At 36.3% G+C, this 25,243-nt stretch overlaps 1 protein-coding gene across 1 annotated transcript in view; it reads right to left on the bottom strand.

Moving 5' to 3' along the window:
- Positions 1–217: 217 nt before the first annotated feature.
- CDC40 (cell division cycle 40) overlaps positions 218–25,243 on the bottom strand; it is a 39,778-nt gene continuing 14,752 nt past the window's right edge. Inside the window, exons 4-15 of the mRNA XM_030447229.1 lie at positions 18,531–18,614; positions 16,382–16,521; positions 15,684–15,780; positions 13,909–14,048; positions 12,324–12,398; positions 11,608–11,653; positions 10,125–10,226; positions 8,796–8,911; positions 8,578–8,711; positions 3,968–4,044; positions 1,762–1,906; positions 218–1,214 (exon numbers count right to left, since the gene is read on the bottom strand). Of these exons, the coding sequence (XP_030303089.1) occupies positions 1,037–1,214; positions 1,762–1,906; positions 3,968–4,044; positions 8,578–8,711; positions 8,796–8,911; positions 10,125–10,226; positions 11,608–11,653; positions 12,324–12,398; positions 13,909–14,048; positions 15,684–15,780; positions 16,382–16,521; positions 18,531–18,614 (1,334 nt within the window). The 3' untranslated portion in view covers positions 218–1,036. The remainder of the gene's footprint in view (positions 1,215–1,761; positions 1,907–3,967; positions 4,045–8,577; positions 8,712–8,795; positions 8,912–10,124; positions 10,227–11,607; positions 11,654–12,323; positions 12,399–13,908; positions 14,049–15,683; positions 15,781–16,381; positions 16,522–18,530; positions 18,615–25,243) is intronic.

Raw genomic sequence — 25,243 nt, forward strand, 5'->3', positions numbered from 1 at the left:
CATGCATTTTTGTGTTTCAAAAAAAGAGTGGATAGGGAGCTAAAAGGATTTTTTTCACTCTGGCTTCCAGCTTACATCAGTTCTGTATGAACAGTGCAAAAGAACAAGTCTATGAAATGCTGGTACAACTGCAAATTAAAACACAAAAAGACAAGAAATATTTTATGTGGACACTCCTAGACAGAAGAAATGAATAAAGATAAGCAGGCTTTTTATAAAAAGATTTATTAAAAATAAGTTCTTTAAAGAGAAAAAGAGTGACATGTATATACAGGAAATTGTCAAAAATTTTATGGGACTTATAATACAGTGTATTCCAAACTGAACAAGAGGCATTCACTTTTTTTTTTAATATGTCATGCTTACTGGAACCTAACAGCATATGAGAAGAGGAAAAACAACACAACACACCACTATTACAAGCAAAATCTTGAAAGTGAGAAGTACTTGTAAAGATGAAACTCAGTGTTCAGTGTGATGCTATTGTTAAATAAAGATAGAAAATAGGAGTTCATGAATAGTCTTCAATTGATACAGTTTATCTGACAGCTGTTAGCTTCTGATTAGTTCTTCATTTCTAATGAGAATTGGGACAAGAAAATATCACCCAAAAGCAGATAAACATGCACCTTTTCCAGCTCTATTTTGCAGTAGTTACCAAAGATGTCTTCTTAGGAAGAGAGTTACATAATTTCTGGCTTTCTCCTTTAACTTCCTACACTGCTGACAGCCAGAACCACAAAACCAGTTTTTCTTAAAATCATTTTATTTTACAAGAGTGTTTTGCACAAGAAGTGACATGACAAACTAACACTTGATTCTGCATGCTTCAGGTGACCTCAGCTTCTCACACTGGGAGGTCATATTTCAAACTACATCCTTTCAGTCGTGCCTTCTACGGATTTCCCAGGTTTTGTGCATATATACAGCTAGCTGAGAACTGCAGCATTACAAATGTTTGCTCATCCTTACAGCAATTTTCACTCTAATCTCAGATGTAGGTAAGACTTATCTTTAGATCTTCATAGCATCCCCTTTAGTCCCATAGTTTAATAAGACCATCCCAGCCACATGTAATGACTTTAGATGTTTCGTGTGGATGCCACACTGCACCGATACAGACTTTGTCATGTGCTTTTAATCTGCTGTAGAGTTTTGTTGTCTTCCAGTCCCAGATGTTAAGCTTCCCATCTGCATCTCCAGATATCACGTAGCTGTATGAACAGGAATAAAATAAAAGCTGTATCATGTGTGAAGGCTGCTTGCATTTTAATACTTTCGCACTCAGCAATGGAAAAGAGCTTCACCCAGGGAGCTTTGTGTCTGTCTGACAGTCTGCAAACACACCTACCAAAGAATTAGCATTCATGCTGTTCTCTGAAGCACACAAGTCCTGCAGAAGGTGATTCATCAACTGCGAGGTAAATGTGCTAAGCAATGCAATTATAGCATACAGTGTGTTACTGGAACTCAAGAGAATACATCAGCAAAGGAGAAAGTGCCAGAAGTGTCTCTAAAATTCATAGATGCTTCTCTGCACTTCTTCCTCCAGTTTTGCTGAGGTTGTTCTCTAGTTTTTATACTAATGAATATCCTGTGTATGTACACTGGCAAATGTATGGGCATATCACAAAGCAAACAGGATATTTTTCTGAACAAGAAATGATGATACCAACTGAATCAACTGTGGAGGATTTGTCAAGAAATTCAGTGTCTGTGCTAGCAAGTTTTAAGATGAAGCTCATTCCTGTAAAAACTTACCTCATGTCAGGTGAAAAATCAACTTGACAAGCATAGCCAGCTACCATATGACCTTTGAAAATTTTCTTTTTGTTTAATCTGAATCTGTTCTGAGCTCCAAAAATCAGAATTTGGTTATCCATTGACTGGCAAGCCAACCATTTCCCTGTAAATGCAATAAACAAAAGTGGTATCAGTGCACTACCTGAAGAAACAGACTTAAGTGGAATGCTTTAAGAGATTTTTCTGGCTGTTCTTGCACCATCTTAATCCACGTTTACATTATGTAGCAAGGTTCTAGGTAAAAGCTGATATTGCTTCTGCCTGGTACAACTGCCAAGAGGCAAAACCTTATGTTTGGCAGGGTTTGAGATGCCTGTTCCTACAAAATGCATTTAGGACATTGTTAGAACAATGTGCTGCATCAACCCCACTGTTGAGTTTTAAGCTGTGTAAAGCTTTCTGATGCACATAATCAGATGAGGGGTAAAAAAAAAAGAAACCACTGATCTGCAACCTATTTTATTACCTGTTTTGTGAGTACTTATTTTGTAGTCATCTCTTAATTTCTTTATGGAAAAAAAACAGGTAGACTAAGGAGCTTGAAAAACCTTACATTTTTGCAAATATTTAGTATTGTCTGCTAATGGAAAACAATTTAATAAAGATACTTAAAAAAAATCCAACAAAGCTGATGTGCTACAGACACCATAGGACAAAAGATTTCTGTCCTGGACTCTGCATATTGTCACTGCCTTTACACAAACAGTGACAACATGAAATGTGCTGGCTTGATGGCAAATTACACTTCCAGCTACTGTCTTAGAATCTGAGGATTTTCCTCAGCCTCTCAAAGAAACAAATCCAGTGTGCACCCCAAGCATGTTATTCTCATTTTTTTTTAAAGGTCTGTTTCCTGCATAACTCACGAGGAAAAATTTAATTGGTAAGATTCATAAACCAGTCCTCTAAGCAGAAAAGTTCATAGAAGTGTGAATTTTCCAATTTATTTTTCTCTAAAGGACTCATTTAACTCCAAATTGATGCATAATGTGTCTGGCACAATCTGTAGCATAATTATTCTGAAAGAACTTGTTTTTTGTTGTGCTGGACTAGCGTAGTTCAAGATAAGGCTAATGTGACAGGTGATGTCTTGAGCTGAAAAGATGACTACTTCATTCCTAGCACCATTTATTGTCTCAACAAATACTCAAGTGGTAGCCAGCCAGAACTGGAAAAAGGTAAGAAATCCAGTATTTCAATGTGAAAGAACGAGATAGTCTGAAAAAAATGGATCAGAACACAGCAAGCTGTGCAATTTCAGAAACAGAGGTTGAAAAAGGCCATCTTGGGAAGCTAACATTTTTAAATTCAGCTCTCTCTTTCTCCAGAATCTTCTTTTTTTATTTTAGAAACCCACTTCGATTGTTAAGAATAAAATATTTATAGTGCAAAGCAAATACAATTTGATGCTGATAGCTGTCTGAAAACCTAAGCTATGCAACAAGTTGATCAGCCACTTAGCATAATGGGCCTGTTAACTGGAAATCTGGCAACACTTCAATAATGTTGATACAAAAGCTATTTAATTTTGGCCAAAACAGATAACAGAGATTTTGCCCCGTTAGAAGGATTTTCACTGATTACTGGAGGCACTAAACTTTTATCTTCCTTCACTTTGATTCTAATTGAAGAACACAAACAACTGTTTATTATTAACTTACAGAACATTAGCTTACAGAAACAGAGATAATTTGGGATTTCTCTTATGCAAGAGTTATTTGGGTTACATTCAGAACAGAAAGGAACAGCATTAACACGATCATGTACAACATCTGTTTCTGCTTTAAATGGTGGTACCACAAGGACTGCTGAACTTGCTTAGTGCTTTGCAGCCATAGTTAGGTCCCACCATTTTTTCTCTCACTGTTTTGAATACAGCAAAGAGCACACTGTAGCTCTACGAAAGGAAAGAGTTCTCTTTTATCCTGCTTTGGTGAAATTTAAAATGATACAGTTATCCTGATATAACCCCTTATTTTGACATACTTTTGCTTAAGATTTAAAAATCAAGATTAGATGCAGTTCAATCTTGAAATTAATGCACATACTGATTTGGGGGGTGTGTAGTGTGGGATCAGAGGGGGATGCAACACATTACAGAGATATAATCAGACAGATGTGCCTCCATAAACATGCCTAGAAAGGCAGTGAAGCCTTCACTTACCATTTGGAGACAAGGTCACGGCTGGCATCGAATGCATACTGGGTTCAGCTATGTACTTGAAGTCTACAGGAATGTCCCTGCAAAAGAAAGATGTATGTGCTGTATGAAACAGAGATGTTCCAAAGGGCTGCCCTTCAGTCAGCAGATACACTCAGCCACTGAACCATGGGGAGCATATGGTGGTGTCTGAAGGAAGAATGTACAAAAGCTCAACACCATTATGAATGCCCACCTAGAGAACTCCAGCTGCAGAGCCATCTACAGGAAAATCTCTGATTGACTGAATTTACCCCAAACCAAATGACCCAGAGTTGAAAGCAGAATCATAATTCCAATTGAGTAACAAAACTGCAACACAGATACTCCACTGCATACAGTGTAACTGCATCTCTTACAGAAGTCTTCTATATAGCATGACTAGACCTATATATGCATATATATTACTAGAACATCTTTTCTTTTTTTTTTTTATTTTATTTTTTAAAGAAAAAGATAAAGGGAATCTCTCTTGTCTGCCTGATAATGCCCTTTTCCTCCTGAACTGTCTTAATGGGATACCAACTAATTCCAAATGTTTACAGCTGAACTGAACCATGAATTCCTTGGTCTTGATTAGACACAGGATTGAACCAGTTTATGTTAAGAACATATACTGTCCTGTATAAAGGTCTAGGGAAAAAACAAGTACAACCTAATTCTTCCTCAGCAGAACTGTCATTTGGTTTTAACTATATAAATTGAATTACTAATGGGCTGTGCATATTCACAGTATTCCTCATGCCCTGTACTAGAAGAGTGGTAAAAATGGAAGGCATGCATGTCTTTCTCATTAAGCAAAAAAATCTCCAGCAGAAAATAGATTTGATTAATGTACTCAGCAGAAAACACATGCAAAATGTTCTGTAGCAACATTAATTAGTACAAAGGGGATGGCTGTGACTTCATTGTCTAGTTCACACAATAGAAGGGCTGCTGGGATGCTACTGAAGCAGAGAGTGTGGGTAGCTGCCTTGTACTAGGGCAGCAGGGTGAGAAGCTGCTCTGTTGTCAGGAAGCAAAACAAATGCTTTTGTGAGTTAAGTGTTAGAATCATTTATGCCAAAGAATAAGAAGGGCAACCAACTTAATACACTCTGTGAATCCTTGCACACGCAGAGATAAATGGCTTCTGAACAGCCAGAACTAAGACTGTTGTTGGATGGTAGATCTGTAAAGGAATAACAAAAAGTCTGCACAATCTCTGAAGTTGTGGAGTCTCCTTCTCTGTAGACTTTCAAAACCTGCCTGGATGTGCTCCTGTGTGGCCTGCCCCAAGTGATCCTGCTTTGGCTGGGGGGTTGGACTAGATGATCCCTAAAGGTTCCTTCCAACCCCTAACATTCTAGGATCCTAGTAAAGACTTAGAAATGTGATACTCTGGCATTTTAATACAACTACTTTCTCAAGCAGAAAGAAGTGTGAGGAAAATCCTTTTAAAGGAAGAAAGGAAAAAAACAGACTAACACCCAAACCCAACCCAATCCAATTTTGAGATCTGAACATCACGAAGAGCTCTCTCAGGAGACAACTGTATCTGTATCAGGAATGATGGAGAAAAGAGGCCTGCTGAGGGGTACAGCTTTACAGAGATAACTAGCCCTCCTAAGCCTGCCAGGATAATAACTAAGATACCAATGTACAGCTTTTGCTTTGCTGGCTGACATGAAGGTAAAAGGAAATCAAAGCCTCCAAGGTCAATTGGCCAAATCATTTCACTCTCTATCCAAGAAGGATCAGATGCATATGAAGTGAAGAAAGACAAAATAACATTTTGCATTTCTGGAAGACAGAATACAGAATACAATACCCACATCAACTTAAATATCCCTGCTGTAGTTATATAATAGCATGAAATGCAAAAGCAGCCAAACTTTAAAGTATTCCCATTAAGGCTCCAAAAGAAACTGTTTATATCTGCAGGAGTCTGTCCTGTTCTCACAGACTGAACTTCCAGAAACCACCCAGCTACAATTCAGTATGGGAGAGTGACATCTATTCATGGGATGAACTCTGAGGGACAGGGGTTTAAATTCTTAAGGAAGAAGTTCCTCACTATGATGAGGTCTGACAATGGCATCCCATTACCAGCTCTGGCTGAATCAAAGTATTTACAAAACATATTACAAAATTCCTCTAGACAATCAAAATGAAGCAATTAGACCAGGTTTTATTACTGGCTTTTAAGGGCATTCTCAGGTCATAATTACTTCTGCTTTGTTAATGTAGGACACCTAATAAATATTGTGCTGAAGAACATAAGAAACATTTCAAAAGGTGCAGTGGCCACATCACCCTAGGTTGCAAGTCATTTTCCTAGTGTATTTAAGAAAGAATTTGAGGTGCAGCATGAAATCATTTGCCATGGAAGCTTTCAAGCTCTAAAAGCTTCTGTTATGAATATGTTCCTTTAGGCTTAATGCATGGTAAAAATCTGGATAATGAAAAGAGTGATTTAATGTCTATCATGGCAGGTTGTGGGGACAGGTTTTCAAGTTGTGCCTAGAAAGACAGCCTTACATTTGCTTTTTATAACACACAAAAAAATCCCTGACAACTGTATTACAGAATATTGCCTGCAGCTGAGTTTTCTACTATCAGAACAAGGCAGCTCTTTCTTCAGTGTACAGCAAGCTGAGTACAAATTTTTTGCTTCTGAAGAAAAAAAAAAATTCTGCTACTGGAACAATCAGGTTGCAATGTTCCCATGCCAGAACTTTTTTGCCTTTCCTGCTCTTTCCCAGAGAGTGACTGAATCCACCCACTTCCAGCCATTGATACAAAAGCTCATAAAACAAGGGCAATCCAGCCTCAAGGAAATAACAGATCTGTGCAAGTGAGATCCTCCTCCCACTCAGCAGAGAGGAAATGCTCCTTAGCATATATGATATTGTAAAGACTTTTCTTTAAGAAGCTCAGTAAATACATGGGTCTAATTATGCAATACTGATCAGAGGCTCTCCAAGAGTGACATATGGGGACATCATTACATGTCTAACCTAAGCCTGGGTTCCCAGACTTTGGTCATGACCACTGCTGCTATTGGCAATGGTAGAAACTATTCACAGACATGCTGAGGGTTTTGCTGGCTGCCTGGGTAACATTCACATACCACAGATTAGAAGTCTCTTGTCTAGTTTTTGGTTTTGGTTTGTTTTTTTTTTTTTTTAAAAAAAAAGCTAGGAAGGAACTGATTAGTCATGGAGCTGTGGAACTAGCATCCATACTGTGCAACAGCTTTGCATGTGTGAATGACAAAATGAAACAGATACCTAAAGATATGGGAGTGACTACACACAAAAAAATTAAAAAAAATGATAACCTAGAGAAATCTTAAAAGTCCTAAGCTGAAAATTTTAGTACTTAGAACCTTTTGCAAAATATTTCAGCTAGAAGAGATTGGTTTCTCCCCAGCTATGTTAAAAATTGGAAACCATTTAAAATGACGTTTTAATGACTTTTTCCTCAGAAAGGCTTTCACCTCTGTCATCTTCTGTACTCATAGTGTGGATAACAATGGTTGCCAAAAAACCCCAGACTACCAGAAAAACAGAAATGAAGCTACACTAAACTATTTCACACATGGGCCAAATATAATATAATATAATATAATATAATATAATATAATATAATACAATATAATATAATATAATATAATATAATACTATGCACATTGAAGTTCAAAGCTTTCAGAACCAACACACACTTACGTATAACACAACAGACATTTCTTTAAAAGGTTAATTTAAGGACTTCTACATCCTTGGGGAAAGGAGAGAGAACAGAGATCAATAATAAGAGTGCTTCAGGTTGACAGGGCTGTTTTATGTTTTCTTTGAAGGAGAAGGAAATCTGTCTTGAGCATAAAACCAGATGGGTTGTTTACTATTCACCAATTTCATAGGAAGTAACTGGTTTTAAAGATAAAATATTTAGAGAAATTATTCTAAAAGATATGTTATTAAGATAAATGGTTAATAATGGATGCTAAAAATAAATACAGCCCAATGTCCTTATAGAATCTGCACCAATAAAGCCAGACGCTATTTAAGGCATTTTAGTTTTGCATACAGTGATTACGTTTTGTAGCCTTTAAAACCAGTTTTCAGATATTGCTGTACAGTAGGGAAGTAAGCTAGGAATAATAATTCACTATTAGACAATAAGAATGAATTTGAATAAATTGAAAGTAGTATGTTAAGATTTAGGAAGGGATGTTTCCTTTCACTGGACAAAAATCTTTAAATAACTATGATCCATATTAGACTGAGTGGGGCAATAAGATGGAGTTTGCAGAGTATATGCCCATATATGCAGACTATATCCCTCTATAACTTCAACAGTTATCATAAATTAGCAACATTGGCTGAGATTGTTCTTGGTCTATTTTATTGTGAAACATTTTAGTTACTGCATATATAATTACCTAAACATTTGTAGAAATTTAAATTGATCTCTTCCTCAGCTAGCTATAACTCCATACACTTAGGTGTCCGATGTGCTATGTATACTTTTAAAAATAAACTCTGTTCTCAGTTTGTTTCAAGTTTAAAATTTGAACTTTTTTAACTTACCATTCCCAGACTCTTAAACTCTTGTCATCAGATGTACTCACAAACCTTCTATTTTCATCCACAAACACAATGGTGTTGACAGCTCCCAAATGCCTATCATATTCCTGAACAATCTCACCACTTCGAATATCCCACTACAAATAAAAAAAGTCAGAATAAGACCTTGTTTTTTACTAAGCATGGTATTTTTTAGAGTAAGAGATATTAAATAGACATACCTGCACAATTTTCTTATCTGACATTCCGGCAACAAAGAGATTTTGTTTATCTTCATCAGGATTGAACTTGACACAATAAGGAACCTTCCGGTTTGTGAATCTTGAAATACATTGCCCTGCAAGAGAAGCCAATCACAGTGCATCAACCTGCAAGTTCTGTGGATTGATTAGCTCTTTTCAGATACTGATAAAACCTATTCATTTTACTTTTATTTTACTAAAAGCAGGAAATACTTTTTTAAAGGCCCTGAGAGAAATAGAGGGTAGAATTTACCCTGTTCTTGGATTTTACCTTCTTTCATATGCATTCACCTCTCTTTGTATGCATTCATCTGTGTAAACTCAAGAACAAACTGTTCCCTGTCTTTACTACAGCTTTCCAACAATGTAGCTGCTCAGTACCCAGTATGTCATCAGGACTTATCAAGGCATCAGGACTGGTCAGGATATCACAAGCTGATCACTGCCTTTGCACAGCATCACCTCTTCTTGACAAGTGACAACTCAGAGAAAAACTCCTCAATGCTAAGCCTACAAAAGGGTAACAGCAATCCAGCTACAAAATAAACAACTGACCACATAGCCTCATCCATAAATATGCTGATTACATATTATCCATAACTTACAGGAGCCTGTTTTAAAGCAAAAGCTCAATACATTTTACAGGTGTCTAAATAATTAACTGAGCTAAGATTCAAGTCCAGAGAATCTGACTTACACTCTCTGGCTGTCACCTGTATGAGTCGAGTGGAACTGCTAAACAAGAAAGCTTCCATCTTTTTAAAACATGGAAATTTCCTTTTTTTAGGAAGAGACTTAAATTTAAAAGAATATTGACAAAATCTCTATCTTTTTAGCTTAAGAAATTATTTGGAGCAGAATGTTACAGAGTCTCTCCCAGGCAGTTCTTCAAGAGCATCAGACCACCCCCCACTCCTTATACCAGCAACTCACTTTCTACCAACTTTTTGTATTTGGACTGCTCTTCAAGTTCAGGTTAACTGAAAGATCAAGTGAAATAATTATTCTAAATTAGCCATATTTAGGTCAGAAGTATGATCTTATTACTTAACTTTATACCTGTAAATGTAAACATGCAATTAACTTATTTGATAAAATTTTGTCTTTTTGATGAAAGTTGCTCTAGAATCACAAATAACTTTCAAACCTTCTCAAATAAAAAGGCATATGAAATATGGGTACATAGGTAATGTCAGTTGTACCATTACAGATAACAACAAAACATTTAGGAAAAAATGGCTATTCATCCTGTAATGAAAGCCTAATCACTGAATTAAAAGACAATATATCTGGATACTTATAACCTACCTGTTTCAGTGTCCCAGAGTTTAAGATAGCGGTCATACGCAGCACTAAGAAACTGAGTGCCAGCATTATTAAAACAGATGTCTCGAACAGCTTTACTATGTCCTACACGATAGAAAAAATGTGATGACAAACTTTTATGCATTCATTCTTAGAATTAATAGTTTTTAGAAAAACATTATTCAAGTTAAATGTTCCAGTTTGTAACAATGCAAAGAGAATAAGGAAATTGCTTATTTGAAGTTCTTCAGAAGCACTAGTAAAGAAAGATGCAAGTGAGAAAAACTAATTCCTAAAACAATGAGAATAAAATCCCTAAGTCCTCACACCTCTAAAGCACTAGAGAGAGAAACAATAGCATTGGCCAGAACCAACGACTGTGCATCATTTATAAATTGATATACAAGCAGAACTTTCAGTACTGTTGGCTTCAAAGATTGTTCTGGTCACAGTTAAGAGGTATAGGAGGAGTTAAAAACACTGGAATGTCAACATCTACTGAAAGAGAGGATATATATTTAAAGGAGAAACATTTTAAAGTAGTTAACAGGTATAAAATATGGAAAACATTAGATGAGGAAATGAAGAATTCTTTCATCTGGTGTCAATCTTGCTATCCATCAAACCCAATGCTTTCACCTGACCTCTGTATCAGATTTGTAGGAGATCTCTTTAGTTAAAATACTGGCACAGTAACTTAAATACAGCAAAATAGCAGGTGAATCTGGTTGATAATAAAGACCTTTTGAGAAAAACTCAAACTGTTCAGAAAGAGCAGTCTATTGAGAGAGAACCTTTTTCTAGCCATCATCTTTGCCACACTGCTGTCATCAGAAATATTAGGAGAAAAAAGACTTCTTTGTTGTTACTCAACATATATTCATCCAGTGTTCTAGAAATGTTCCCATTTCAAAAGGAGAATCAGATGCTTTTGTTCTGCATTGAAGGCTCCTAAGTTTGTATTTCTCTCCCTCTCAGGTATCTGCTTTAAAAAGCATCTGTTACATGAACAAAGGCAACACCTGAATCTCAAAAAAACCCAACAAAAAAATCATAAAAAAATTCCCATGCCTTTGCACTAGAAACTCAGCACAGAAGAGGGAACCTATTTAAGGTGAGATCATTAGACCATGAAATGCTCTCACTGCATAAATACAGAGGGCTGCTGTTCTCAACACGAAGATGAGACAGCATCCCTATTTTGCCTCTGGGAAGGAGTCTTGCATGAAGTATTGATGGCTGCAGTACACTAATGTTTTCTTTTAAGGGTCATAAGGTGTTATGCATCAATATTAAATTGCTTGGAATAATGACAAAGCTTAAGAACTTGCACCTTCTTCAATTCTTGTCACCAAGATCATACTAAATCCCATTTGCTGTGTATGCCTACAAGTCATCTGTATGATAAATTAATAAGCTAACCTAAATCACATCCTTCCATGAAACTGCTTTAAATACATATCAGTTTAGAAAAAGAGGCTATTACCAATAAATGTCCGTAGACACCTTCGATCACCGTACACTTCCCACAGCTTGGAAAAAAAAAAAGGGATGGGGAGAAAATAAGTCAATTGCTAAACAGTAATGATGCTAAAATTAAATGCAAATATGTACAGCATCACCTTTTAAGAAATTAATTGCTAACATATAATAACATCTATTGATTAATCACAACTATCTACACAGAAATTCACATGAATGCTTTGTCACCACCTTGTTAGCAACCCTCCCCCTTAAAATAACTAAAAAACCCCACATGACATTCCAACTTTAAGGTTCTAAGGTTTTGCTAGTAAAAAAAAAAAAAATATTATCAGCTATTTATATATGATGTATGCTGGACAAAAATGAGATTAATTCATGACTACAAATGCTTCAGTAAAACACTTCAGCAGAAACCTATTGCTGGTTGTACAACTAGGCTTCATAGAAAATTTATTGTTATAATAACAAAGGCAATAACCTGAGAAAGGTGACTTTAAGTGTTATTATTAAATGATTAACAGTTTTCTAACACCCACAATCATGTGTACTATTTCTATGTTTCAATGATTTGTAATTTAAAAAACCAGTGAGAAAAATAAAAGTAATACAGACAAAAGATATTTGGTAGAAATACCAAAAGTTTAGGGATTCAAAACTGCATTTTTTATATTCAATGACGACATAAAATATATGTATGAAAATAGAGAAATAACTCACCTTAATTTTGCAATCCATAGAGCAAGACAAGAGTATATGCCCAGAGAGGGGAAATAATCTAACTGCACTGACACCCTGTAAATAAGGACATAATTAAACAGTAAGTGGAACTTTTAGATATATCTCCAGTTCACCTTCCCTAAGCAAAAACCTAAAGCTTATCTTCATAAAATACATACTGTATATTGCAAAGAAATAACCTACCAAGATTTAATTTTAGAAACAGCAATGCATTTTGTATTATTGTTATTATCAACAAGTTGGTTTGCTTTAACAGCTGTATATATATCCTCCTCCAACTCACACAATTACCATGATAAATAAAGCAAAGAAATAAAAATTGTGGGGCTGGGAGATTCTTTCTGTAAAACAAGCCTTTTCAGGTAGGCAGATGAGGAAGTTTCCCACAAAAAAAAAAATTCTGGCCAACTCTATTTCTTATTTATATTACAAGGGGCTTTGACTCACTGGGCTCAGATTCCCATCTATCTGTATTCTAGGTACTATTTGCAGGGGAAGGCCAAAGAACCAAGTACTCATTGTCTGATGTCCCTTCTTTCCACTGAATGCAAGTATTGTAATTATATTCCATCCAGTTGCTTCCACTTCTGCTTGGAGTTGGGTGCTTTATCTTCCCTATTATTGCCTACCCATATATCCCAGCTTTCATTTGCTCTTCCATCTACATCATTATTCATTTCTTGCTTGAAGGAAGATTTTATTTTATGCATCAGTCTGTTCTAATAAGATAACAGGCAGAGGAGTGACTAGAACTTTGGGAGAGGAGAAGTTATTCTGGAAAGCATTGATAGCTGCAGCTCTTAGATGCAGCAGTCATTGAAGAGTTCAAAGCTGTGACACAACTGAAAAAGGGTAAAAGCTGAAGGTGTTCTCTTTGTCCTCCTTTCTACCATGTTTCAGATACCATTAAACTGCTGTCCACTGCAGAACTGTATTCCCTCAAGGAATACTGAAAATTAGAGACAAAAGAAGCAGCAAATTGAGTATAGGCTTTACAAATCTGGTCAATGGAACTCCTTTTTAATATCAAAATTATGTACATAGTGATGAGCTCTGGCAAAGGAAGAAACTAAAAGTTAGGTAGCAAAGAAAACTTTTCATGAGGCAGACCTCTCAAAAGTAATAGCTGTTTGGGAACCCTGTAATGCTGGTGTACCACAACCACAAAACCTATGTAACTTTTTATACCTTTGATACAAAACAGATGTTAAGAACTTCCACAATTAAAAAAAGCACATTTTCAGGGACCTCTTGAAGTAGCCTTACTCTGCTTCACATGGTAGTTTAGGAAACAACTCCATATCCCACAGAAGTCACTGAACAATATTTTTTCTTTCAAAGGAAGTCAGGAAGTCAGTATGTTCATGAAAAGGTAATGCAGGTTAACAACTGCATTTGAGCAGGGAAACACCTTGTGTGAGGATGTAATGCAACCAATGATATCATAATGTGGTAAAGATTACTCATTCCTGTTACTGATACTTTAGTTTTATAGAAATTACTAGCTTCAGACACAAAGTGAAGTGGGTTTTAAAGATGCATGATCACAAACAAATCTTCCTACCTTTGTGTGTCCAGACCACACATGGATTTGTTTCTTTGGAAGATAGCACTTCTCAGGTGGTACTGTAGAACGAAGATTAACTCCAACATCTTGAGGGACATGAAGATAAGATCTTCCCTGATAGTCATACATTTCCTTAACTGAAAAGGTAAACACAAAATTCTAAGCCTGTGTTTTAAGAAGTTACAATCTTCAAAAGATTCCAAAGCCACACACAATTAAGGTTTTCCTCAACACAGCTGCTCGTGAAGTGTGGGGGTGTGGGAGTGGGTAGGAGTGGAGAAGAAGAAAATCCCACTTCATAGGACATAGATGTGGCAACTTACTGACATTAATTGAGTTCAAATTAAGTAATTTCAGCAAAGTATGCTTGGAAACAGATTATCTGAATACTAAGACAATCTCCCTCTACACATTTTACTCATCACCAAACAGTAAGAGGGTTTGCTTACAGTAACACTACATGGATTATAATGTACAACTCTGATTTTACTTGCAGCTCACATTCCATCCAGCTCTGTGCTGTGTCAGTCACATTGACAGAATTACAAACCAGAGAAGAAAGATCCATTTGGCCAGGTGTAGTGAAAAGCTGCTCATTAACGAGATTTAAGAAGTGACTGGACTGTCAGATATGCAGGGATGTATTAACCATGGAAATGGATATTTCCGAGTAGACTTGAGTTGGACAGACATGACATTAAGCTGTGCACTGATTAAATTAATGTCTCCATTTCTGGGGTTTCATTACAGCAGTTCTGGTTGTACAAGTGACCTCCTGTGCATTTTAAGTATTTACACATCTACAAAATGGCCTATTTCTGGAATGTTTGTGTTTGAGAAGATAAAGTTTATTTTCTAAGATCTTTCACTGTGAAACTTCAGGTAGAAGACTATGAAAAAGTGGATAAATATTCTACAGGAGGCTTAATGGCTAAAATTTCAGCTTTGCTATGTTGTCACTATTCAGTAAGCATTGCCATGATCTACTACATGATCTACTAAGCAGAATGAAGTACTAATGTCAGCAATGCTTATTTTATAGCTACTTTAATGCATATAAGAAAGGATGCTCCAGCTTCTGCATGTGAGATGGGCTGTAGAAAGTGGTAAACAAAGAGGGACTTGGTTTACCTAGCTATCTGTGCAAACCATGTAAGGTAGGACTGTTTTGTATGCAGAGTGTTGAAATAACAGTTTCCAAAGATCACTTGATTTTACTTCATAAAGCACTTTCTTTGAAGGTACCACATGGCTACAGGCTTCTATAGGGTGATTATTTGATGCACAGTTATTCATAGTATGACAGTAAGAACATTTACATTGAGAACTGAGGAAGTATAAAGTCTAAGTGATTTTCTAAATTGTACACAAGCCATAACTCAAAGCACTACCTGCTGATTAAAGCAACGACACATAAAACTGCAGCAATTCTGAAACTGAAACCAAGCCAAACTCCTAACTTTAGAACATTTGCTCTGCAAAACAGGAAAGGGATATGTGCATCTAGCACCACTAAAAATAAATAATAAAACCAGTACCCTGAAAGATGACATTTCCATGCTGCTCTTCACAGTATGAAGTGGAATTAGTCCAAGTTTCTCTCTTTCTCTGTCCTTTATGCTTATGCATTTGAGTGCTATTATCTCCAATACAGAGACATCAAGGTGTCTCACCAAAACTGCTGAGGCTGTCTGCCATCCTTACTAATTAACACAGCAGGCAAGAAAACACAGTGAGCAAGAAAATGAGAACAGGCAGGAAGATGCCATTACCATGTAATATAGTCTTCTCCTCTCCAGGTTTATCATCTTCTACTTTTCCTCTCTTCTGACGCTTAGCTGTTATTTCATCCAACTCCTTCTGTTCTTCCTGGAAAAGTACAACATGAACTTGACTTTTAAAAATTTGGCATTTGGAATCACCTAACAAAAATCCAGAATGACACTTATCATTTGCCTACTACTAAGAACACATTTCTTGCTAAATGAGATTAGAAATTTTTCTAAGCATCAATAAAGAGACTACTTTTATCAATCCCAGAATAATAAAAAAGCTATTTACAATGAAAAGAATGAAATACTCTCTTTTTATTCATAGACTAAAGCGAAGCATCACTAACAGAACTAGAAGGATATCTGTTGGTTGGGGAAGGTATTTCTTTTCTGTTGTGTTTCTTTTAAGTTTTAAACACATTTACTTGCAGTCCTTCTCAAGCTGCTTCTTTTACAAACGTTTTAAAAATAGACTCTATACAGGGATGCCATTGATTTTATTTTCAAACAGTCTTGTAAATAATTGAATGCAAAATATGCAGAACAACTTAGTTGGACATATCACCTCAAACGTGTCTATTACCCTAAAACACAGCATGGACCTTCTGCTTGGAAAAACTACTAGTGCAGCTGGATCTCTCTTATAACCACTGCAGTGTACTAACAATCTGTATCTATTGTGTTAAATTAATACTTACTTCTGATGGCTTGGCTACTTCTTTTTCATCAACATACTTTGCCCATGGTCCCAGAAACCCATCAATATTAGATGCATCATTCTCCTTGAATTTCTTCCTTTTTTCAATTTTCCTTTGTCCTGTTTCAAACACTGTCAAACCTGAAGAGGAAAACAATGCATTGCCTAGCTGCTAACGCAGAATACAACATCATAGGTCACATCACAGTCAGTTTAAAAGAAAAAAAACACCACTACCACCTTATTTCACTACACACAGCAAAATGCAAAAGCAATTGACCAAAACTGGCCAAAGCACTGCTAGCACTTTCCAGTTAAGGAGACTGCTAACTATGTACAGTAAGAGAGGAACAACTTAAACTGTGTGTCATGATTGGTTAGAGTAATTAACCATGTATGTACCTGTTTCTAGCAATCTATGACTACATCAGTTTTCATACTCAGAGAAGAGTCCTAAGAATTTACTTCTGGACTCCCTTAGTTTTACATCTCTTACCATTACCTCTTCTAGTTTCTAAGGAAAAAAAAAAAAAGGTCCCCCAAACCCAAAATAAGACAAGTTTCCCAAAATCCCAACAATGACTGTGCATTTAAATTTAGTAAAAATGTCATAGAATCATAGAATGATTTGGATTGGAAGGGGCCTTTAAAGGTCATTTAGTGGAACCCTCCTGCATTGAACAAGGGCATCTTAAACTGATCAGGTTGCTCAGCACCCCATTTAACTTGCCCTTCAATGTTTTCAGGGACAGGGCATCTACCACCTCTCTGGGCAACCTGCTCCAGTGTTTCACCACCTTCAGTGTAAAAAAAACTTTCTTCCTTATATCTAGTCTGAATATCCTTTTCTAGTTAAAAACCATTACCCCTTGTCCTATTGCCAAAAGCCCTATTAAAAACTCTGTTTCTACTGACACAGTAATATACCTCCAATCACAATCTTGTTCTTTCATATAAATGCTCTCTTCTCACAAATGCTGTGCCCTCAGAAATCCATTAGTCAAAACCATTAAGAATACAGACATGGGTGGAAAAAAATTAAGTAAAGAGACGTTAAAGTACTGACTTAAAGTTTTTCAGAAGGTTGTATATATAATTATGTGTAATTTTCAAACAATGTTTTCTTTCATCATCAGTAATACTCATCTAGTACAAAGAAGAAAAAAAGAGCTTTGTATAAGCAAGAAGAAATAGGAAATATAAAAATGAATGCTAGTGATCATACAAAGGAATTGTACACTAATGAAGAGTTTTCTTAAATTACTAAAATTCCATTATGAAAAGGTTATTTTAAAAAAAATATTATTTAATCTAAGCTACTTCTGTCCACTACCTGTAGCTGCAATACCAAAGTAAGTCTATTTTCTTTATTGTACATTGAAAACAAAGAGTGAAATAACCTTGGATATATTCTGTGGAACAGGACACAGAACCTTTGTATACAATATGCATAAGATGCTAGAAGAAGATTTGCAAAGGAAAGCATAACTGTAAATTTTACACAGGTACAATTTTCCAATGCAAATAAGTCACTTTGAAATGTTAAGTATCTTGTATCAAAGTATTAATTACAAACCCCATGCCTCTGGTAGTCAGTCCTCCCAGTGGTACCTTATGCCTTCACCATTTGGCAACCTTCCAATGGTTTTTCTTTTCCAAATAACCCAAACAGCTTAACTCTGCTAAGCAGAGATAACAAGCAATTCCCAGCAGAATGCTAGAGGTTGCATACACAGTGATCCGTTTGCTACTGAGTAGTATAGTCAAGGTGATAAGCTGAATATACAAGTATATTCAGCTAATGCCCACATATGACAATTTTAGCTAAGAGAGAACTTAGGAGAACCAAAAAGGTCTGTTTCAAATACACAGGTCAGTTTGGCACATGTGAGGTTCCAGTTACAAATCCTGAATTGAAACTTGACATAATGATAACCTGAAATATTTGCTACTTCAGGAAAACAAAGCCATCCATTATCCCTCTTCCTTCTTCACATTACAATTCCAACACATCTCAATTTACTGTGTCCTTGGACATGGGTTAAGACTCTCATAATTCATTCTCTTGCCAATAACTATTGCAGTTTTTAGTGAAGAAGAAATGGAGTCATCGGTTGCAATTAATTTACCTAAGTTTCTGAATTATTTACCTTGATTTTTTTCAGCTTCTTCTACAGAACCAATATATTTGGTAGCAACTTCAGGGTTATCTATGGAGGGGTCTAACGCATAACCTAGAACAAGAAGAATAAAAAATAGTGTTATTTCAAGTTTTATAAGATGTTTATTACTCTCTCTCCCACCCTACACTCCACATTTTTTTTGTGTGTATTTTTTCTTGTTTTGTTTTGTTTTTGCGTTGGGTCTCAGGAAGCTAGGGATGAGGAAAGACTGACACTTTGAAATCTCACCCACATTTCACTTGGCCTGGGTATTAGGATTACTACAAAATATTACCAGGAGGTCCTTGAGTCTTCTGCCAGAATGCTTTAACTCACTTATTTTCTTCTCAGTCTTTTTCAACAGGAATAGTTAACATAATACACAAAGGGAGGGTAGTCATAGGAAGTAAAGTCACAGAATCTTTCTGATGGGAAGGGACCTCAGGAGGCCCCTGCTCTAAGCAAGGTCAGCACTGAATTCAGATCAGCTTGCTGAAACACCATAGCAACCTCTTCTTCTTGTAAGATGGCACAAGAAAAAGACTAGCTCAAAACCTTACATTACTGACTTGATTTTAAACAGATGCTGCTTTAGTTCAGGGCACTGTTCCTTTGCTTTCAAACCCACTGAGTTGTGCTGGAAACAGCCTGGTGCTGCTGCACTGAGAACCCTGTGGCTTCACAGCCCCCGTGCTGCCCACTGCCTCTGCTGGATCACAGCAGTCCCTGGCAGTCCTGAGGATGGCAGATGCTGGAAGGAAGGGGATAGAGATGGGGAAAAAAGGAAAGCAAATGAAGCTTTCTAGGGCTTTGTGCGTATTTTGTCTCCCTCAGCAGAAATCACTTCATCCTCCTTGTGCCAGTGCTGAGAAAGATTGTTGCATCTACTTGAAAGCAACTGCTTTAACTAACACAGATGATATCAAAAGCAGCAATGGCCTTTGTTTTTTATAAGAATTAAGTAGTGACATCTTCATCTCCTGATTACAGCTCTTGAGTGACATTCAAAAAAACCACCAAACCTCCTGTACTTTTATAAATAATTTATAAAATGTACCAGCATTTCATATCTATTCAGGATATTTACAATTTTTGATACTGAAGTTCTCATTTTAGTATGCATATTTTACAGTTTTTCTCCATTTCTCCTGAAGTAGATAACATGATCTTAAGAGAATAAGATAGACAAACTCATGTAGTTTCCAACGAACAGGTGCACTGAACAGTTACTGACCACCAAGGCTTTTTTTTTTTTTTTTTTTTTGTGAAAGACTGCACCCTGGTGGACATAACACTAACTTTTATTAAATATTATTCACATTATAAAATGTGCCTTGAGGACCCAATGAAAATGTCTCCATATCAGGAAAAAACCAAAAAGCTGCAATGGCAATATTAAAATTAATCAGACACACACACACACACACACACAAAAAAAAAACCAACAAAAAAAGCCCCCAAATAAATCCTACAGCAGATAATCTAATTCTTATATTTTTGTTGATTCAGAGAGAATCATGAGCAGTGGGAGATTATGTAGTCCACTCCTGAGACCAATGGCTCATACAAGTTAAAAACACATTAACATCACCCCAATAGCAAAGGGAGATCATCTCCCCAGTTGTTTCTGAGAAAGACTACTGTCCTAGAAGGTTGTCCAATTGTCCAATTAATGTCTTTTTAGATGCTAGGGGAAAAAAAAAAAAAAAAAAAACTTAAAAGAAGAGCCATTCTAAGAACACAGTGGCTGTTGCCACATAAAGGGAGCAATCCACCTGCAGAGCAACTCTCAAGCTTCAAACCTGGATAGACCTTGTTGTGGAATACCATATGCCCAGATGTTTCATGAGCATCATATAGGGAGAGAAATATGTACCAATGCCTGCTTACAAAATGTAAATTCCCACTATCCCACAAAACAAAATAAGTTATTCTAGACTATTAATAGGATTTATTTCCATGGATAACCAAACTGAGCAGACACTGCAATTATACTTCTGCTAATTTAACTGCCTGCTTTTATTAAGCCACTATTTCAATGACTTCTTTTCTGAGCTATAAGGTTTCTGTTAACAGCAGAGAAATATTACTTTGGTTTTCTCTCAAAATCAATACAGTGGTTTACTTGTCCTCCAACTGTATTGACACAGTCTCTGGGACTCTATTTGCTTGGTACTTCTAAAAGAGGGTCAGTATTCTAATGAATAGAGCCCCTGGGCCAAGCACAGCTTCCCGTGGAAGTAGAGACTTCTTATAGCTGGGTTGAATTTGGTCCAGTATAATGCTCATAGAAAAGCTCAGAACAATTTCTACTTTCTAGTGGATATGTGAAAGAGAATCTTTCTTTTTTTTTTTTCTGGCTGGGACTCTGAAACACAGCTGCAGAAGACAGCTTGCTTTTATCCTGCTCAGCTGGTGTGCCATATAATGTGCCCCAACTCCTACGTCTCCTTCAGTTTTATTCGAGAGATATTTTATGCTACATTTTAGCAAGGAAAGGTACAATTCCACCTCCATCTATAATTTCAGTGCACCTGAGAATAGGTGGTTAAATAATTAGACTTCGATGTACATTTCAGAAAGACATTAAAGTATGTTTTCACTGTCCTGTGCAATGAAGCATACAGAAACCCAAGGCAGCCCAGGTATGTGGAACAATACAGCTGTATTACTCCTTTCTGACTGCATTGGCCTCTCTGAAAAATCAAAGTAATCAGAGAATAAAGTGTCTACAACTGTAAGAGATAATAGCAGCTGTAGGTATTGCATGTAACATGAATAGATGAAAAAGAATCAGAAGTGTTATTTCCAAGTCAGTCATTTTAAACTCAAAATGTCAGTCTGACTAATGAAGAATCCTGTTATAACCAAAATACTGAATACTCATAAAGATCTTTGAGATTCATGGACAGAAGATTGTTTCTTATTTCATAAAGACATTAATATTTTGTGAAGGAGGGATTTTAAAATATTAAAAGATGCAGTCATGCATGAATGAAGCAGTCCACTTCTAGGATGAGTACTAATGCTGTAATAGCTACAAAATTATTTTCCTTTACAGTTTGTGTGCAGTATGTAAAAAAATAGTAATTCTGCATTCCATTGAAAATTTATACATGTCCACATAATGAGAGTATATTGACTTATGTTTTCTTATATAATGCTCAAGAGGATATTTTCAGGAAAAGAGACTGTATCTGCTGAGACTAATATACAGAAGATATACAGAAGAATATACAAGATAAATTAGATAAAGAAGAACATACAAGTGCTTGTATTTTAGAACTTCCTAGTCATTTTAGCCATGCTGTCTCTAAGGGCAACACTGAAAAAATAATAGTGGTTAAGCTTTTGGTCATTTATATCATAATGGCTTATGATGAGAAATTCACTTTTCTAGAGAGAAATTTTTTTTGATAGCTGATATTATTTAGAAGGTTGCCTTAAAACAGTGGATTCAAAACAGAGTAGGCTACCTATGATTGCAGATGCAAAAGTGGCTACTGATAAGTTTTTTATTTTGATCTTTTTGGGTCAGACTGTCACAGAGTAATTGTCAATGGCTTTCCATCAAACTGCAATAGGATCTTTAAAAGTCATTTAGTGCATCTCGCCTGCAATGAGCAGGGGCACCTTAAACAAGGTAAGGGAAGATAACCTGACCTTGAATGTTTCCAGAGATGGGGCACCTACCACCTCTGGGCAACCTGTTCTAGTGTCTCACCAATCTCTCATTAAAGAATTTCTTCCTAATGTCTCATCTAAACCTACACTCTTCCAGTTTAAAGCCATTATCTCTTGTACTATTGTTACATGCCCTTATAAAAAGTCCCTCCTCAGCTTTCTTTTAGGCCCCTTTCATGTACTGTCCTGAAATGGCCAGCCTGAACTATTTTATTCAGTATTTTAATGGACTATGCCATCAGCAAAGGATCACATACCTGTAAAACCTGTAGCTGACACCAAAGACAAGTGTGAAATATTTCACCTCAGCAAAGAAATGCTGAATGAAAAATAACAAGAGAAGAAGAAACTAACTAAGTACAGGTGAAGGAAAATACAGGTTACAAGGACAGTGACACTGATACACTTAACAAGTCTATCTGACACCAGTGTTGGGGGGAGTGTGAAGAAAAACTGAGATTTAGTGCAAAGGAAAAACTATATAAATCACACTGGCAAGATCTAGATTGAGGTGCCCAATTTTAAGCAAGGAATTTTAAGGAAAAATTTAGTTAAAAATTGAGAATAACAAGAATGATAAAGTGTTGGGGGTGGGGAGAAGGCTTAGAGAGGGTTGAAGAAACATGCCTGTCAGTCTTAACAAGACATGAAGGGCAGAAGGTGAAAAACTGATGGACTCAAAGGTAGTTTTAATATGCAAAACATTAGAGTCAACAGTGACCCGTGGCTTGATAGAGCTGCTGAAGGGAGTATTAGTCGTGTCAATTTGCAGCACACGTCCAAGGTGTTTATCAGTAATTCTCAACTACCACACTTGTGAAAAAATACAACTAGAATATTTATGTATATTTTAAGACCATGCAGTGTAGTATAAAAATAGGAATGACCTTGAAGCAAAAGCAAAAATATCCTCACTCCTTCTGGGCACTCTGAAAGACAGGAGAAGCAGGTTTACATTCACAGTAACAAAGGTTCACAACCTCTTGGGGCAAAATAATGGCTTAAGAAAAAAATGGCAAACAACTAGAGCAGGTTAAGATTTGGCTTTTCCTTCTTTGTATTATATGCCTGAACAGCAATGTTTTGTATCTTGAAGAATAAAAGCACCAGATAACTGACTACTTCCATGTCCTGATATTACAGGGACATAAAGAAGCTGAGGTCTAGTTGATCTGTCAGAGATCTGAGGTTTACTTCTGGCATGCTTTTCCTCAGCTTTCCATGAACTGAGGGACAATACAAAAGTGACTCAGTTAAGCAACTTTTTAAAAAAAATTGTAGGAAGTACATTCTGGGATGGTAGAAAATTCTCAAGAGGCTGTTTACTGAGAGAAGCTGCTGATCTGAAATGTAATGTGGAAAATATCTCCAGTGCCCTTGTCAAGTCTACCTCTCTAAACTTCTGGAATGAGGGGAACCTTACCAAGATGGGTAAGTTTTATCCGTATTTTGAAGGCTGTTGGTAATGAGAAGGTTCAAAGACTGAATTTTGATTAAATAGTCAAGAGTTAAAAAAAAAAAAAAAAAAGAAAAAAGAAAGAAGCAATTTGGAATGACACACTATCTCAAAAAAGCCATTCCCTTAAGCAAAAAGGAACACAGAAATCTGAAGCCTCAGATAATGCAGGCAGCAATAAGCACAGAACCTATTTAAACTGAGAGGAGAGAAATGGAAACCTAGTCATACAATTGGCAGAGGCTAAAAATAATACACGGTGAAATGCAAAGATCTTGTTTCAAATTCAGAAAGTAACATAATTGGTAGGACAGTACTGACATAATCAAACAGAATACAGTAGAAAGAATACAGAAATAAGATGGTCATACCAGTGGGGAAGAACATGCTATATGCTACATAAAGCTTAAAGATAAATCAGATTAACAAGTGAACACTATTAACAAGCACTAGAAAATCCTTAGGATTGAAATTCTAGATTTAAGTAGTTCTCAGGACAGTTGCCTAGACTCCCTTACTGACTGTTCAGCCAAAAGATGTAACAACCATGAAATGGTAACAGAGACTGAACAGGTGCTAGGGAAAGAAGCACAGTAATAATGACATATTTTAGTCATCTCCTTATAGTGCAAATAGACAGAAGACTGCAAATCTCACACCAAAATTTCATGGAAGCAGCCTTTTATGTAATGTAACAGTTATGTTAAGAGATTCACATTAAAAAAAAAAAATCACTAAATGAGCAGTGAAGGAAACCTGATTTTAAGGCATTTTATCTATGGATACACATTCTAACAATTATCATAACGCAGTATAAATCAACATTGTTGAGAGAGCAAACATTTACTACAATGATCTCAATCTCAAAACAGGGTGGCTACATGGCTATATGAAGTAAAGATTTTAAAAAAGGGAACAGAAAGTGAGCACCAAAGGGTAACACTTTTTCCAAATGTAAGCACACTTTAAAGACACCATGTAGGAGAAGAAAACCTAATGTCTATTAGCTGTCATATGACTTTAAAGGGGCCAGAAGGAAGAGAGCACAGCTGAACAGTACGTACAGAGAAACACTACAAATAAGGACCTGTTCTTTGAAGAGCTGAAGTTGCACCCAGATGTGAAAAATACAAAGAACCAAACTCTAGCAGACAAATTAAAAACTACAGTAAGGCAGCCTTGACACCCCCACAAGTCAGGAAGCAAATCAAACCACATATAGTGTAAAAAGTATCACTTATCTTTTGTCAAAACATTCAGGAGCAGAAAACATACCAGACAGCATGTAGGTCAACATATGATCAAGGAATGAAAAGAGAGCATCAGTGGGTTTTGAAAACACGAACATCATTGAGGAGCTTGGGGAGGCTCAGGTGCTAGTGCCCTTCTTTACACGTTAACAGGTAACATGACAAAGTATCTACCTCAAAGTGAAATATCAGGAGACTGGAGTGTCAAATAAGTGGCAACAAAATGCAGAGGCCAGATGGTAATTATCTAAGATATAAAAAGCTGTGGAAAAACTCTGGCCTAATATTGCCTCAATTTGACAGATTTGGAA

Source organism: Calypte anna, chromosome 3 (genome assembly GCF_003957555.1).
Source record: "Calypte anna isolate BGI_N300 chromosome 3, bCalAnn1_v1.p, whole genome shotgun sequence".
Taxonomy (NCBI): domain Eukaryota; kingdom Metazoa; phylum Chordata; class Aves; order Apodiformes; family Trochilidae; genus Calypte; species Calypte anna.